The sequence below is a fragment of the Neomonachus schauinslandi genome, chromosome 8 (assembly GCF_002201575.2).
Source record: "Neomonachus schauinslandi chromosome 8, ASM220157v2, whole genome shotgun sequence".
Taxonomy (NCBI): domain Eukaryota; kingdom Metazoa; phylum Chordata; class Mammalia; order Carnivora; family Phocidae; genus Neomonachus; species Neomonachus schauinslandi.
Window position 1 is genome coordinate 75,576,199 of NC_058410.1, and position 17,503 is coordinate 75,593,701.

The 17,503-nt window shown below is 36.4% G+C and overlaps 1 protein-coding gene across 2 annotated transcripts in view; it reads left to right on the forward strand.

Annotated features, from left to right (window-relative positions):
• IBTK (inhibitor of Bruton tyrosine kinase) overlaps positions 1-17,503 on the forward strand; it is a 100,871-nt gene that overhangs the window by 58,668 nt on the left and 24,700 nt on the right. The window contains exons 20-24 of one of the 2 annotated variants that reach the window (XM_021693417.2): positions 1,212-1,324; positions 5,652-5,800; positions 7,145-7,308; positions 8,651-8,743; positions 9,196-9,339. In XM_021693417.2, the coding sequence (XP_021549092.1) occupies positions 1,212-1,324; positions 5,652-5,800; positions 7,145-7,308; positions 8,651-8,743; positions 9,196-9,339 (663 nt within the window). The remainder of the gene's footprint in view (positions 1-1,211; positions 1,325-5,651; positions 5,801-7,144; positions 7,309-8,650; positions 8,744-9,195; positions 9,340-17,503) is intronic. The other variant, XM_044917695.1, reaches the window with a different exon arrangement.

The window sequence follows — 17,503 nt, forward strand, 5'->3', positions numbered from 1 at the left end:
TTATTCTTAGCCTTATTATAAGAAAGTAAGTGCATAATTATTTGCAGATGTAACAAAATTAACTGTAAATATAAAAGGAACACAACCTTTAAATTAACATGTGTGGTTGAATAAGTGCATTTATCTTAGCTACCTTCCCAAACCCTGCTGAAATTATAATAAAGAAATAAGAAAGGCATATTGCAGTAGAGAGAACAGGAAACGAGAAAACAGCAGTTCGGAGATGTACAGTTTTGGAAGTTGGAAAGCGGTTACGGAGAGTAATGACTTAGAAAAAAACTAAAACAGAATTCCAGAAAGCCTTAAGAATTAGAGATAGCAAGTTTCAGAGTGAGTGGTTAGATTTGGAAAAGAGCATTTTTTAATATTCTTTCAAAGAGCACTGACCTCTTTCTGAACCCCATTCACCCAGATGATTGCCCCTCCCATCCATCTTGACAGAAAGATTTGCCCTCTGGAGAGTTTGAACCTAAGAGGAGTGCATCGCCACTGTGGATTTTTTTCTGTAGAGAACCTGACTGGTTCAAGAGATAGGACCTATAGTGACTGACATTTGAGAATCCCGCAACAAAATATCCCAAGTTCTCCATTATCTCCCTTTGTGTGGCCAACCATTTAGCAAGCCCTGTTTAGAATTTCCAGTCTGTGTCTTAGGCTCACTTATCAACTGGTTACAGAATTACTTTCCTTCTACTTGATAAATGACTTGTTAAAATCTTTGGGCATTCAAGTAATTTACTATATATATATATATATATATATATATGTATATATATATATATGTATACACACACACACACATACATACATACATACACATATACACATATATACTATGTATACTAACTGTGTAGCTCACTGAGAAACTGGTCTTGGGTTCCAGAGGTTTTTTTAACTCCCTTTTCTAGAGTTTGTTAGCATTTAGGTTACTTGACGTTTCTGATATCTGATTATTTTACTTTTCAAAGTATTTTCCTATATATTATCTTATTTCTAACTTTCACAGAAATAGTAGAGTTAGAACAAGTTGAATTTCAGTGAAACGGAGTAATTTGCTCTGGGCCACATAGATAAATGCAACTAGAGCATGCGTATTTTTTGTGTTCTCTGACTAAAATGCTATATATATTCTTTTGCTCAAAATACATAGTTCTGTTGTTAATCTGTAACTTATTTCTAAAAAATGAATTTTATATTTGCTTTTTTCCTAGGGAAAGTATGTTCAAGAAGGCAAAAACAAAAGCAAAAAAGAAGTCACGTAAGCGTTCAGATAGTTCTGGAGGTTATAACCTTTCAGATGTTATTCAGAGTCCACCATCTACAGGTTAGTGAAAGTGTCTTAGGATATATTTCCTGATCTAATCTTTCATGTCTCTGTTCTCTAATTGATTTAACATGTATTAAATACTATTGTATGCCACTTGTGAGGCCTACTGTAATAGAAAATAGTCTTTGTCTTAGGAGGCTACAGAAAATGATAGTATATTGTAATAAATATTCTAATTGAAATTTGCTTTGGGAGCACAAAAGAAGAGCCCATATTAGTCTGAGAAGATCAGGGAAGACCTTTTAGAGGAAAATAATACATGAGTTGCATCTTGAAGAATGAGGGAGGAGTTGGCCAGTATGCTCCCAAGACTAGAGGCACTAGAAAGAACTGCACATTTTTTATGCCTATGGTTCAGCATGACTCAGCCATATAGGGTATGTGCAGATAGGTGGTAGTTGAAAACTGGTCAGATTTTGGAGGCATTTTATGACAAACTAAGGAATTTGAATTTTATTCTGAAGGCTATGGGTAGTTTATGGATATATAATTTTTTTGAGGGAGAGATGGGGGAGGGGCAGAGGGAGCGGGAGAGAGAGAATCCCAAGCCGACTCCACGGCCAGCGTGAAGACTGACAACGGGGTTTGATCTCACCCTGAGATCACGACCTGAGCTGAAATCAAGAGTCAGACACTCCACCAGCTGAGCCACCCATGCACCCTAGTTGATGGATATTTAAGGCGTATGATGTGAGTGGATAAAATTTATGTTTTTAGAAAGACCACTCTGTGTAGTGGCATAGAGGATTAGAGATATACAAAATATGACAGAGATACTGTTATCACATGGATTCATTTCATTTATATCAGTAATCCAATGCACATGCCATTCATGTGCATTAGGACGTTATAATCCAGTAAAATACTACAATACATTTCATCTCTCTGCATTATGTGAGCTGTTTGAAAGTAAAGGATAGGGGCGCCTGGGTGGCTCAGTCGTTAAGCATCTGCCTCGGTTCAGGTCACGATTCCAGGGTCCCGGGGTCAAGCCCCCATCAGGCTCTCTGCTCAGCAGGAAGCCTGCTTCTCCCTCTCCCACTCCCGCTGCTTGTATTCCCTTTCTCCCTGTCTTTCTGTCAAATAAATAAATAAAATCTTTAAAAAAAAAAGAAAAAGAAAGTAAAGGTTATGTAGTTTTTCTAAAATTTTTTGTTTAATTTGAAAATCTTTTACTGAAAAGATGAAGAAAAATGAAAATCTGTATTCCCTTCTTTCAGATTTACTGTTAACCTCTTACCACATTTACTTTTTCATACAGACTTTCTGTTGCATGCTCTCTTCCCTCATCCTCCAAACATTCTATGTATTTTTTATAGATCCACTTGGAAGTTGTAGGCATGACATTTTAATGTGAATTAATATTAATATGAATCTCCTAAGGATATTCTTCTACATAACCACAGTATCGTTATCACATCTACAATATCATCACATCTAAGACATTAATTCACTAATATTATCTAGTATTATAGTCTCTATCCATATTTCCCTGATTGTCCAAGAATGTTTTTATAGGCTTTTGTGTTTTAACCTTAAAAAAGACCTAGTATCCTATGAAGATAGACATTACCTTTGTTTATTAATGTCTCCTTAGTCTCTTTTAACTAGAGTAGCACCTCTCACACCTTTTTGTTTTGTTTCCAAAAGTTCAGGCCAGTGGTATAGACTGTTCCACATTTATCTGATTAGATCCAGATTAAACTATCTAAATTTTACTAGTTTCTTGCAGTGAAAATATGGAACTGTGACCATAAAATAATGAGACTACAGTATGGCTTTAGGAAATTTTATGTGTGTCTATAGCAGTAAGACAAACAGGTGCAATTTCTGTCAGCAGTATTTTCATACAAGTGCACACTGTTTGTGTCCCTGTTGGAGGGGGGAGTTGTCATTCAGGGTAAAGAATGTCTTTTTATGTTTAACACGATCTACAAATTAGGTACTTGATGTGTTCGGTAATGCTCAAAGGATAAATCATGTCAAGAATAGTTACTTTAGATAATACAGAGATATATAAAAGATAATATACCTAAATATAAAAAAGATAATATACCTAAATTGATTGATGAAGCACTAAAGATAGGTCTTTCACATTTACTACACCTCTTGATTCCTGTTTTAGGATCTTTCAAAATTTAAAATTCTGTGATTTTGTGTTCTCTGTGTTACATGAGTTACCTCTAGTCCTTAGAAGGACACATGGAAAGATGAATAAACGGATAGACAGATAGTCATGAAACTAGTGATTTCCCAGTCGCCTAAAAGACTTAGGGAAAAAGCAAATATTTGGTTTTATTTATTTATTTGAGAGACCCCTGAGTGGGGATGGGGGAGTGTGAAACAGAGGGAGAAGAACAAACAGACTCTGTGCTGAGCACGGAGCCTGACGTGGGGCTGGATATGAGGACCCTGAGATCATGACCTGAGCTGAAACTGAGAGTCTTATGGCTTGACCAACTGAGCCACCCAGGCACCCCTATTTGGTTTGCTTTAAGTAGTGGTATTATTAGCACATGTGTTAGAATCTTAGCATTTCATAGCTGGAAGAGACAATAATGAGCTAGTTTATGTCTCTTCCTTTAAACCTGAGGAAACAAGCTCAGAAAACTTCAGTGATTTGAGGTAGTGCCAGACAGAAATAGAATTTATTTTTTCAATTCCAGTTCTGTGTTCTTTGTGCTGTACCACTCTTTTTGTGGCCAAAGCAGATAATGATTTAAAGGTCAAATTTAAACCGGGGACCAAAAAGACCTGTTTTGGAAGTAAATTTATTTTTGTTGATCCTTAACATTAGACAAAAGACATTCTGTGAAAATGATTTATACTAAAAATAATTGTTGGCCACTTTAAAGATTGTCTTTATTCATTAGATTTATTTCTAATTGACTTTTGGGAGCATTCTGGCATTAAATATACTTAGATAAAAATTTGCTGCTGGGTGCCTGGGTGGTAGAGTCCGTTAAGCATCTGATTCTTAGTTTCCGCTCAGGTTGTGATCTTGGGATCATGAGATCCAGCCCTGCGTCCTGCTCCATGCTCAGTGTGGAGTCTGCTTGGGATTCTCTCTCCCTGTGCTCCTCCCGCTCATGTTCTCACTCTTTCTAAAATGAATAAATAAATCTTCAAAAAAAAATTTGCTGCTCTTAAAAATATTTAAAAGATTGCGGGGGTGCTGAATGTTGTTCCCAAACTATTTTAGCAGTGACAGCAACAAAAGAGGCATATATCTTGTCAAAGTGATTTACTTTAAAGAAAACACACTTCTTTATATGAGAGATGGTATGTTTTATTTATTTTTAAGTCATTTGTAAAACTTTTAGTTACAGCTCATATATGTGGGGGCTTTTTTGCTACCTCATTTAGATTCTACTAAAATTGAAATATGTGAAAATAAACACATGAACTTAAACAAAAGTTTATTGTTTTCTCTATATTTGAAATGATTCTGATGTACTAATGAATATGGATACCAGGTATGGCAGGGAGACAGGTATTTAGGTTGCCTAGGAGAAGAAATGGTATGTACATTTCTAACGACCCTTTTGCTTTAGGTGGTAAGCTAATTAAAATAGCTTTCAATCCACAGATTTTTTTTTTTGCAGAAGTATAAACCCTCACACAGGCCACAGTTGGCTTTAGCATAGCCTCTGCTACTGGGCCAGTCTGTTGACTGGAGTAGAAAGGCTATAATGTTCCTCCCACACAGAATGGGGCCAGTCCCCCTGTGCATGGGTGCAGAGAACTTAGTACAGAGAGATGAGAAAGGAGAGGGTCTGAAGTTTTTTAATTTTTTCTTTTTTATGGAGAGGAAGTTCTGAATCACTTTTTTTTTTTTTTAAAGATTTTTTATTTATTTATTTGACAGAGAGATAGAGAGCACAAGTAGGCAGAGAGGCAGGCAGAGGGAGAGGGAGAAGCAGGCCTCCCGCAGAGCAGGGAGCCCAATGCGGGGCTCGATCCCAGGACTCTGGGATCATGACCTGAGCCGAAGGCAGCGGTTTAACAGACTGAGCCACCCAGGCGCCCCAGTTCTGAATCACTTCTTAAAGCAGATCCAAAGAAGTGTCTTCCTTAGGTTCATTGCATAATTGCTGTGTAATCGAAATGGCTAAAACTGTTGTTTTAAAGTCTCCTCCATTTCATTTTTTTACTTTGATTTTTTCATCAGCTTGAATTGTCAAGATTTGATACAGTCAGTATAATATAAATGTTTTTAAGTCTCTGGATAAATGGAAGTTTTTAGCTCTATTTAGTTCACTGAATGTAATACACATGTTTAATGTATATGTGTTTAAATATTTTTAAAAATTTTACCTTTCAGGACTCTTAAAGTCTGGTAAGACCAATTCTGTGGAATCTCTTCCAGAACTGTTGACATCAGACTCTGAAGGAAGCTATGCAGGAGTGGGTAGTCCTAGAGATTTACAGTCCCCTGATTTCACAGCAGGATTTCAGTCAGATAAACTTGAGGTTTGTTTTTATTTATTAATGCACTGTTTTCTTCAAATTTTAGATCTATAGACAATTTATCTTTAGTTTTTTATTATTTTTTGCTCTAACTTTAAAATACTCTCCTGGCTGGTTTATAAAAAAAATATAATATGTAGTATTAGTTTTCTCAAATTTGCATTATGTTTCTAGTTTTAAAGATTTTAATGGCAGTTTGAGCCTTTTATGACATATTTCTAATCCTCTTTATGCAATTAAAATATAATGGTGATGTAAAATATAGCAACACTGTATAGACATATGGAGAAATATATTTATAGCTAAATTACTTGAAATTTATTTTGCGAAACGTCAGTTAACACCAGCTAAAAACTGTCAAAGGAAACTGATTTTGAAAGTAAGCCTAACTTCAAATTCTGCATAGTCTCTTTCCTCTATCATGTTACTAGGAGCAATACAATCTAGAATGGAGTTCTCCTATTCTAGCACAATTGACATTAAGCTACAGAATTTCTAGTCTGGTTAAATTCTGGGGAGGCCATTTTTTAGACATGTCTTAACATTTTATTCCATAATTGTTAATCTACAGGAAAGGAAAGTGTCTAACTTATTAGATACTGTCATTTTTCTCTAACTCCTAGTCCTCCACAGAACTATTGGAACTTTGAGAAATTCATGAGACAATGGAAAATTTACCCATTCTTCTTGGTCTTCTAGGCCTCAAGGATTTTTTTTAATGTGGTTCTATAAAATTTATTTTTATTATTATTTTTTTTATGTAGGATAGAAATTTGGGGGCAATTCATATTAACCTCAGGTGGGTGTAGAAGACAATTGAGGTTAAAAAGGAAGATTAAGGGCATGCTGTGAATGTCTGGCAATAAGAATCTATCCTGGCTATGGAAATAGCCATTTTAATAACTTCTTTGATCTATTGTAATGGCAATTGTTTTAGGGTTCCTTTTGAACTGTCAATATTATTTAATTTTATTCAGAGTGAATTATATGACATTAAAACAAAAAGTCTGGCATAAACAAAAGTCATGGACATTAATTTTAAAGTTATTGATTCATATCTTATTTGAACAACTTTATTAACATTTTTAATACTCATGTTAATAGGGATTTAATATGCAAACTTATTCCCCTAAAAATTATTCCCGAAGTTCATGATAATTGGGTTATAGTCACTGATAAGTTCTGAGAATTGGTTAAGGCACTAAACTAGAAGAATTCTGGATGATTATTGTTATAAGATTTTATGCTTTAATATATTTAACCAATGTTAAGTGCCAACTATACGTCAGCTACTATGCCAGGTGCCTATTACTCATTTTTTAATTTTTTCTTTTTTTTAATCTCCAGGGGAAAATTAAACCATATGTTAATGGTACACCTCCTACATATTCTAGGGAAGATTTAAAACCATGGGAAAAATCACCAGTACTTAACATATCTGCTCCACAGACCATTCCCAGTAACAGAATTGATACTACAAGCTCTTCCACTTGGGTTGCTGGCTCTTTCAGGTAGGATTTTCATTTTGTTCTGTACCTATTCGAGAAATATTATTCATTTTCAGTCCAATGGAAATTTTTAATGAAGCACATTTAAAAAGTATTAATGTAAATTTCTAATACATAGAAAATTACCTAAATGCATACAGATTAGTAGCCAGCTAAAATAAGCACTTTTTTTCCCCAGACAGAATTTAGTTCCCTTTGTACTGTCATTTGTGAAAATTGGTAAATACTATATAACACACACATACCTATATCTAGATATGTATTGACTTAATAGCTATTTTTTTGATAGTATATATTAATTAAAACTCCCATTCAGGAAGACTATTTTGTCAGTTGTAAGTTGTAGGCTTACTTTTTGTTTTTAGCACATTAAAGGGTATTTAAGATCTCACAAAATGTATTGTTATTCAGTTATTTTTCAGAGGACATTCATTTAATGTTACACTGTGCTTTGATTTGCCTGTATTAAATCCATATTTTTCTTTTGTTTAGAAAAGTCCATTTTTAAGTGGAAGGAGTAGATATAATCAGAATGCAGTACTTTTAGAGTGTTTATTGAGCTTGTGTTTCATCTTTATATACCTACTATGGTTTATCATAGGCTAAAACTGTTGACTTACCAATTATATTTATGTAATTATTTATTTTGAAATGTGCTGTATTTTGCCAAGTTGGGAGACCACATTATGATGTGCCAGTTTATGTTGCTTCATATTCTAAAAGTAGTTTAGAAATCCGTCTCAAATTTTTGCCTTTTTAAGTCAACATGTTTGTGGAAACACTGAGAAGCATCTTCTGATCACTAGATTATTTTATTAAATGTGTTTTAAGAATAATTCGCTTGGTGTAAAGTCAGCAAAATAGATTGGCTATTTCTAAAGATTGTAGAATTTTTTTTCTCATTATTGTGTAACTCCCCCAGGTAGGTTTCTAATATTATCGAGCACTCTCAAGCTTTACTGTTAAATTTTTGTTGTTAACATTAGACAGTAGTAAGAATTTTGTTAAAAATAGAATATAATTTGCAAGTTCTATTCATCTTAAAGGATAAAAATTTAAGCAGAACTTTGATTACTTCTGCCTGAGTTAGAAAAGAATCATTTTATTGCTTGGCTTTTTTTTTGAGAGCTTCAGTTATGACTTTGGATGCATTTTAGTTGTTTTATGTATATATAAAAGTAGCCTTCATTCAGAGTATCCTTTTTGAATTTGGCCATAGCTGACAAACCTTAAATTAGCCTCTCATTATCAATCTTATATATAGTTTACAGTTTCAGTGAAGTTTGGGGGTTGGACTTTATGGATCAATAACTGTGTTGTAAAGTACCTTTTATATGTATTTTAGTCCTGTCAGCCCTCCGGTCATGGATCTCAGAACCATCATGCAAATTGAAGAAAGTAGACAAAAATGTGGAGCTACACCAAAGACAAATTTGGGGTCGGTTAAAAAATCATAAAAAAGGAAAGATGGTGTTGTTTTATAGTTCTGTTCTAAAGAATTGGAAAGGCCTACTGGACTTTGTTTTTCTACATTTGATATTAAACTCAAATTATAAGCTCTTTCCTTGGTACTCTAGCCTTCCTAACATTTCTTAAATATATGCTAAAGATTGAGTTGGGTTGGTAGTCCAGCTCTTGTGGAATATGGTGTTGTCAGAAATTGGCCTCTAAAATGATCATTGTGGACTATTTCTGATGCAAGTGTCATGTAAATATATTAGGCTCATTTGTAGCTATTATTTGATCATTGATAGTGTAAACTGTTGTTGTCACTGTTGAATCTTGTGGCCATTTTGATCCAAAGTAGTAAAATCATATCAAATAAACAGAAAGCAATATAATTACCTGTAACCTTCATTAGAAATTAATGCTAATTCATTTAATTTCTAGCAAAATGATTTCTCATGGCGTTAAACTTTCTCAGAAGCAACGAAAAATGATTGCAATGACTACCAAAGAAAACAATTCAGGAACGAATAGCATGGAAACAGCTTTAACTGCTCCTTCAAAAACTCCAAAACCAGCGAATGCATGGTATGCTTTAAATTTTATTAAAATAAACAGAGATCTGTGCATTAGCTTTTAAGGTAGTTCTTGGCTTCTGGGTCCCCCTCCCATCTTTTCAAATATTTCATTCCTCTCTTCGCTTTTAAGTTAAAAACTAGACCTTGTGGAGTAATTTTTTTTTTATTTTGACATTTACATCATGGTTTCCAAAATTTTTTGTACATAGATACAATTTCTTCTTGGTAGCCTTTCCTTTTTTTTCTTCTTTTAAAGATTTTTATTTGGGAAAGAGTGAGAGAGCACAAGCCAGGGGAGGGGCAGAGGGAGAAGCAGACTTCACTGAACAGGGAGCCTGACGTGGGGTTTGATCATACCTGAGCCGAAGGCAGATGCTTAACCAACTGAGCCACCAAGGTGCCCCACTTCTTGGATTCTAATTAGTGTGTATTGCTAAAGTAATTTAAGCAACAGTCTTATTATTTTTTTTTTTTTACCACTTACTTTGTCCTTTTGGATACATCATTAATATGTTGTTATAATCATGGCTTTCATTGTCACTTTTAAGCAGGGGTATTTACTTGCTGTAAGTTTTCTCCATTAGATTGTTCCTATTAATGCTGCCATTTTAGATAAAATCTCTAAAAAGGTCAGCTAGCAATTTGAGGTATATAAAATAGGTTGTACTTCCTGCTTCCCTTCTAGCCTCCCTTTTCTTTGTAGTTTATATCATAATAACTAAAAAGCAATTCTAGAGGAAAAGTATATGGATAGTGTGAAGGGCAAGAATGAGATTCATTGAACTCCATTTTCTCAGAAGGACTGAAGAGGGTCTTGGAGGCTACCCTTTGTTGGAGGGAATCCTTTCATTGCTTCTTTTATTTATTATTATTATTTTTCTTTTTTTTTGAGGGTGGGGAGGGGCAGAAGGAGAGGGAGAAAGAGAATTTTTTTTTTTTTTTTTTTTAAAGATTTTATTTATTTATTTGAGAGAGAATGAGAGCACATGAGGGGGGGGGGTCAGAGGGAGAAGCAGACTCCCTGCCGAGCAGGGAGCCCGATGCGGGACTTGATCCCGGGACTCCAGGATCATGACCTGAGCCGAAGGCAGTCGCTTAACCAACTGAGCCACCCGGGTGCCCCCCCCCCTTCATTGCTTCTAATGCCACATTTCCTACTTGTAAGAGAATAGTTTTCCCAATTAAAATGTAAATTATTTTGAAGCTAGTGGCAACTCATTTTGAGTGCTACCGAGGGGACTAAATTAATGTCTGTCAGAGCTACTTGTAGATCTAAAGCATGATCACAGAAAACAAAGTAGAGGTGGGAAAACCCAGATAAAAAAGATAAAATTTGAGAGAATTAGTTTAGTAGAATGTTTTAATTCATCAGTATTTGTTGCATACCTTGTATATATGAGATAGTGTTTGGTAGACTGATTTGGTCATTGCCTCTGTAGGGTTTGTGAGATAGCTGTTTCAACATTGAATTGTGTTTTCCCTAAAGAAAAGTATGGAGGAGACACAAAAAAGTTCTTGGATCAGCTCTCAAGATACTAAATATACTGCAATTTCAGAGAATTAACTAAGCCTATGAGGAAGCTTTGGGCTTAGTAGTATAGTTTTAGCCATGCCATTAATCAGTTTCATTATTTAAAAACAAAAAGTAGAGGAGGATCCCAGGGAAGAAGGTGGATTAGGAGGACTCTAAGCTCACTTTGTCCCACGATGCAACACACACATCATTGTAAATAACCCAGAAAATTATCCAGAGACTGGCAGAACAAACTCTACAACTAAATCTAGAGAAGAGGCCACATCAAAGAGTGTAAGAAAGCCAGAGACAGTGGGGAGCTTAAATGGACTTCGCTGGAGGGAGGGACTTGAGGGTGCAGAGAGGGGAGACAGACTGTCACACCAAGGAGCCTGCAAGGGGAAAACGAATCCCCATAACATTTGGCTTTGAAAACTAGAGGGATGGAATTTTGTAAGTTCTTATAACCACTAAGACTTAAAACATGGAGTTTTAAAAATCAGCGGGCTTGGTTCTGGGAGAGCCTTTAGGACTATAGGAAAAAGAGTCTGTGTACTTAAAGAGACAGCACAACAAACAGCCCACTGACCTACAGCATAGAAGCAGCAGTTTGAAAAACCCCTGGGGCATATGGAAGGGAGAATAATTTACTAATCTCAGAGCATATTCCAGAGGGACAGAGATCATTGGGAGACTCCTCCAGGAACAGAGGAGCTGGCAGTTGCCATTTCCCCAGCCCACTTCTGTGCCTCGGGGATCTGCCCCCTCCAGCCAGGCTTGCCTTAGTCCGGCACTGCAGGTTCCCACCCCCCAAAAGACCAGCAAAGCCTTGCCAATATCACATCTCCTGACAGTGCACTTTGCAGGGCCTTTCTTGCAGAAGACCAGCAGGCACCTTGTTAAAACTGTGCATCCCACCCCTTCATGCATTGCAGACAGGCCCAGCTGGCCTTCCTTGTGTTGGAGGCACATCCCCCTAGCAGGGGACTGGCATGCAAAACTTGTAGGCACTGTGTGCCCTGTCCACTCACACTTGCAGATTGGCCCTGGCCAACTTTGGTCAGCGACGCCCATCCCCTCTAGGAGAGGACTGGTATGCATTTGTTAAAACTGCACCCAGCCCACGTATTTTGTTGATCAGCCCAGATGGTCATGGTCCTTGCAGAGGCTCATCCCTTCTCCCAGAGGACCTACTGCATGCCCCACCCCTGATCATGTTGTAGATCCACCCCCACCAATACACTTTTGGCCGGAGCCCATTCAGACCAGGGCCACAAGCTTGGCATTGTGCAAGCAGCCCTGACAGGGGCCAACACCACTCCAAAGTGACTTCTACCCTAGGGAGAGGAAAAGATAACCACACAAACCAATTAAACTATAGCCCCAACAGTGGGCTAGGGGCAGACAGCTGGTCTGATAGCAGGCCCCGCCCACCAACAAAAGCATCTCAGGGGACAACACAGGGAAAGTGTAGTTTGGTGCTACTGCATCTCGGGCAAAAGCCTGGTTTGACTCAATTCAAGCCCAACATGGCCCCAGACTGGTCCAGTAGCACCACAGGGATCAAACATTGCCCACAGTAGGCAAAGTGAGCCACTGCAGACAACTGGACTGAAGCAAAAAGTAGTTGGGTCACAATAGCAGGGCACATGCAACACACATAGGAGACACCCCTGAAGCGCCACATTCTGGTAAACAGGTGACACTGCACTGCCGGGCACTACATGGCATCTTCTTCATAAGGTTACTTCTTTCAAGAGTAGATGTAGCCAACTTTTCCTGAGGCATAGAAACACAGTAAGCTAGATAAAATGAGAAAGAGGAATATGTTCCAAATGAGAGAACCAAGACAAAACCATAGCAAGAGACCTAAGCAAAAGAGATAAATAATATGCCTGATAGAGAATTTAAAGTAATCATCATAAAGATAATCATTGTACTTGAAAGAGTGGAGGACATCAGTGAGACCCTTAACAAAGAGATTAAAAAGAAGAACCAGTCAGAGATGAAGAACACAATAAATGAAATTAAAAATACACTAGATGGAATAAAGAGCAGATTAAAGGAAGCGGAACGAATCAGTGACCTGGAGGACAAAGTTACATAAAGTAATAAAGCTGAGCAGGTAAGAGAAAGAAAATTATGCAAAATGAGAACAAACTTAGGTAACTCCATGACTCCATCAAGCGTAATAACATTCACATTATAGGGATCCCTGAAGAAGAGAGGGAAAACAGGCAGAAAATTTATGTGAAGAAATAACATCTGAAAACTTCCCAAATCTGGGGAAGGAAACAAATTCAGATCCAGTAGGTACAGAGAGCCCCCAACAAAGTCAACTCAAGGAAGTCCATACCAAGACACATAGTAATAAAAACGGCAAAAAGCAGTGATAAAGAACTTTAAAAGCAGCAAGAAAAAAGAAGACAGTTACATACAAGGGAAACCCCATAAGGCTATCAGTGGATTTTTTAGCAGAAACTTTACAGGCCAGAAGGGATTGGCATGATACATTCAAAGTGCTGAAAGGAAAAGAACTGCAGCCAGGAATACTCTATCCAATAAGGCTTTCATTCAGAATAGGAGAGAGAAAAAGTTTCCCAAACACAAGTTAAAGAAGTTCATGACTACTAAACCAGCCCTACAAGAAATGTTAAAGGGGACTCTTTGAGTGGAAAGACCCTAAGTAAGAAAAGTAAGAAGCACAAAAGCAGTAAAAATAAGTGTACCTGTTAAAAAAAAAAAAACAAAAAACAGTGAAGGGACTCACAAAATAAATGTATGTAAAGTAGGACACCATATACCTAAATTGTGATGGGAAGAGGAGTAAATGGGTTCAACTTAAGTGACCATCAAGTTCATATAGACTGGTATATGCAGAAGATATATACAAACCTAATGGTAACCACAAATTAAAAACCAGTAATAGACATTATATGTTAAAAAAAAAAAGAAGATAGCAGAAACGGAAAAATGAAGGGGGGGTAATCGGAGGGGGAGACGAACCATGAGAGACTATGGACTCAGAAACAAACTGAGAGTTTTAGAGGGGAGGGGGAGGGGGATGGGGGGATGGGTTAGCCTGGTGATGGGTATTAAAGAGGGCACATACTGAATGGAGCACTAGGTGTTATATGCAAACAATGAATCGTGGAACACTACATCAAAAACTAATGATGTAATGTATGGTGATTAACATAATAAAATAAAAAAAAAACAGTAATAGATATGCAAAAAAACAAAGAGAAAGGAATCCAAATATATCATGGAAGAAAGCCAACTTATGGTGAAAGAAGAGAGCAATGGAAGAAAGAAACAGAAAACTATAAAAACCACAAAAGAAGTAACAAAAAGGCAATAAATACATACCTATTGAAAATCACTTTGAATGTAAATGTACTGAATGCTCCAATCAAAAGACATAGTGTGAAAGAATGGATTAAAAAAACAAGACCCATCCATATGCCTTTAAGAGACTCCATTTCAGACCTAAAGACACCCGCAGACTGAAAGTGAGGGGATGGAGAAACATACAAATGAATGTGAATAGAAAGCCGGGGTAGCAATACTTAATACTGGACAAAATAGACTTTAAAACAAAGGTTGTAACAACAGACAAAGAAAGATGCTCTAGAGTCATAAAGGGGATGATCCAACAAGAGGATATAACAATTGTAAATATCTATGCACCCAACATTGGGACACTGAAATACATTAAACAGTTAATAGCAAACATAAAGGAACTACTCGATAGTAATACAATAATAGGGAACTTTAACACCCCACTTACATCAATCAGATCATCTAAACAAAATCAACCAGGAAACAGTGGCTTTGAATGACACGTTGGACCAGATGGATTTAATACATATATTCAGAACATTCCATTCTAAAATAGAATACCCATTCTTTTCAAATGCACATGGAACATTTTCCAAAATAGATCACATATTAGACCACAAAACAAGTCTCAACAAACTCAAAAAGATTGAAGTCATACTATGCATTTTTTCTGACCACAATGCTATGAAACTAGGAATCCACCACAATAAAAAAATCTGGGGGCTGCCTGGGTGGCGCAGTCAGATAAGTATCTGACTCTTGGTTTCGGTTCAGGTCATGATCTCAGGGTTGTGAGATTGAGCCCCATCTCGCTGAGGGCGGAGTCTGCTTAAGACTCTTCTCCCTCTGCCCCTCTCCCCTACTTGTGTTCTCTCAAATCTTTAAAGAAAAAAAAATCTGGAAAGAGGACAAATACATGGAGGTTAAATAATATGCTAGTAAACAATGAATGGGTTAACTCAAGAAATCAAAGAAGGCATCAAAAAACACATGGGGACAAATAAAAATGAAAACACAATGGTCCAAAATCTTTGGGCTGCAGCAGAAGCAGTTCTAAGAGAAGTTTATAGCAATACAGGCCTACATTATGAAGCAAGAAATGTCTCAAACTACCTAACCTCACACCTGAAGGAGCTAGAAAGAGAAGAACAAACAAAACCCCAAACCTACTGTAGAAGGCAGGAAATAATAAAGATTAGAGCAGAAATAAATGATAAACTAAAAAACAATAGGTCAATGAAACCAGGAGCTGGTTCTTTGTAAAGATCAAAAAAATTAATAAATTTGTAGCTAGACTGATCCTCCCCGTCCCCCCCAAAAAAGAGAGAGGACTCAAATAAACAAAATCAAATGAAAGAGGAGGAATAACAACTGACACCACAGAAATACAAAGAATTGTAAGAGAATATTATGAAAGATTATATGCCAACAAATTAGACAACCTAAAAGAAATGGATAAATTCCTAGAAACGTATAACCTATCAAAACTGAAGCAGGAAGAAATAGAATATATGAACAGATCGACTACTAGCAATGAAATTGAATCAGTAATCAAGAACTCCCAATGAAAAAGTCCAGAACCAGATGGCTTCACATGTGAATTCTACCAAATATTTAAAGAAGAGTTAATATCTATTCTTTTCAAACTTTTCCAAAAAAATAGAAGAGGAAAAAAACTCCAAATTCATTCTATGAGGCCAGCATTACCCTGATACCAAAATCAGATACAGAACCCCCCCCCCAAAAAAACCCAAAAACTTCAGGCCAATATCTCTGATGAACAGAGATTCAAAAATCCTCAACAAAATATTGGCAAACTGAATCCCAACAATACAGTAAGAATATCATTCACCAAGATCAAGTGGGATTTATTCCTGGGATGCAAGGGTGGTTCAGTATTCGCAAATCAATCAATGTGATACATTACATTAACAAGAGAAAGGAAAAAAAAAACCCATATGATCATTTCAATAGATACAGAACAAGCATTTGACAAAGTACAACTACCATTCATAATAAAAACCCTCAACAAAGTAGATTTAGAGGGAACATACCTCAACTTAATGAAGTCCACATATGAAAAACCCACAGCTAACATCATACTCAATGGTGAAAAACTGAGAGCTTTTCCCCTAAGATAAGGAACAAGACAAAGGTGTCCACTCTCACCATTTTCATTCAATATAGTACTGGAAGTCCTGGCTACAGCAATCAGATAAGAAAAAGAAATAAAAGGCATCCAAATTGGAAAAGTAAAACTGTCACTATTTGAGGACATGATACTATATATAGAAAACCCTAAAGACTCCACCAAAAACTGTTAGAATAAATAAGTTACATACAAAATTAATATACAGAAATTTGTCACCTTTCTATACACTAATAATGAACTGTCAGAAAATTTAAGAACATGATACTCTCTACAATTGCATTGAAAAGAATAAAACACCTAGAAATAAATTTAACCAAGTAGGTGAAAGAACTGAAAACTATAACTGATGAAGTAAATTGAAGATAACACAAACAGAAAGGTACACCGTGTTTATGGATTGGAAGAATTAGTATTTTTATTTATTTATTTTTAAAGATTTTATTTATTTATTTGACAGAGAGACACAGCAAGAGAGGGAACACAAGCAGGGGGAGTGCGAGAGGGAGAAGCAGGCTTCCCACGGAGCAGGGAGCCCGATGGGGGGCTCGATCCCGGGACCCTGGGATCATGACCTGAGCCAATGGCAGACGCTTAACAACTGAGCCACCCAGGCGCCCAAATTAGTATTTTTAAAATGTCCATATTACTAAGAATAATGTACAGATTCAGTGCTATCCCTATCAAAATAACAAGGGCATTTTTCACAGGACTAGAGCAAATACTCCTAAAAGTTTATATGAAACCACAAAATACCCTGAAGAGCCAAAGCAATCTTGAGAAAGAACAAAGATAGAGGTATCATACTCCCTGATTTCAAACTATTACAAAGCTATAATAATCAAAACAGTATGGTACTGGCACAAAAACAGACACATAGATGAATGTAAAGAATAGATTCCATAAATCTATGTTTATATGGTCAATCTTTGACAAAGGAGGCAAGAGCATATAATGGGGAAAGAATATGTTTCTTCAATAAATGGTATTGGGAAAACTGGGTCATTATACCACATAAAAAAAAGCCCTCAAAATGGGTTAAAAATTTAAATTTAAGACCAGAAATCATAAAACTACTAGAAGAAAACATAGGTGGTAAGCTCTTGGATATTGGCCTGAGCAACTTTTTTTTTTTTTTTTTTTTTTTAAGATTTATTTGAGAGAGAGTGT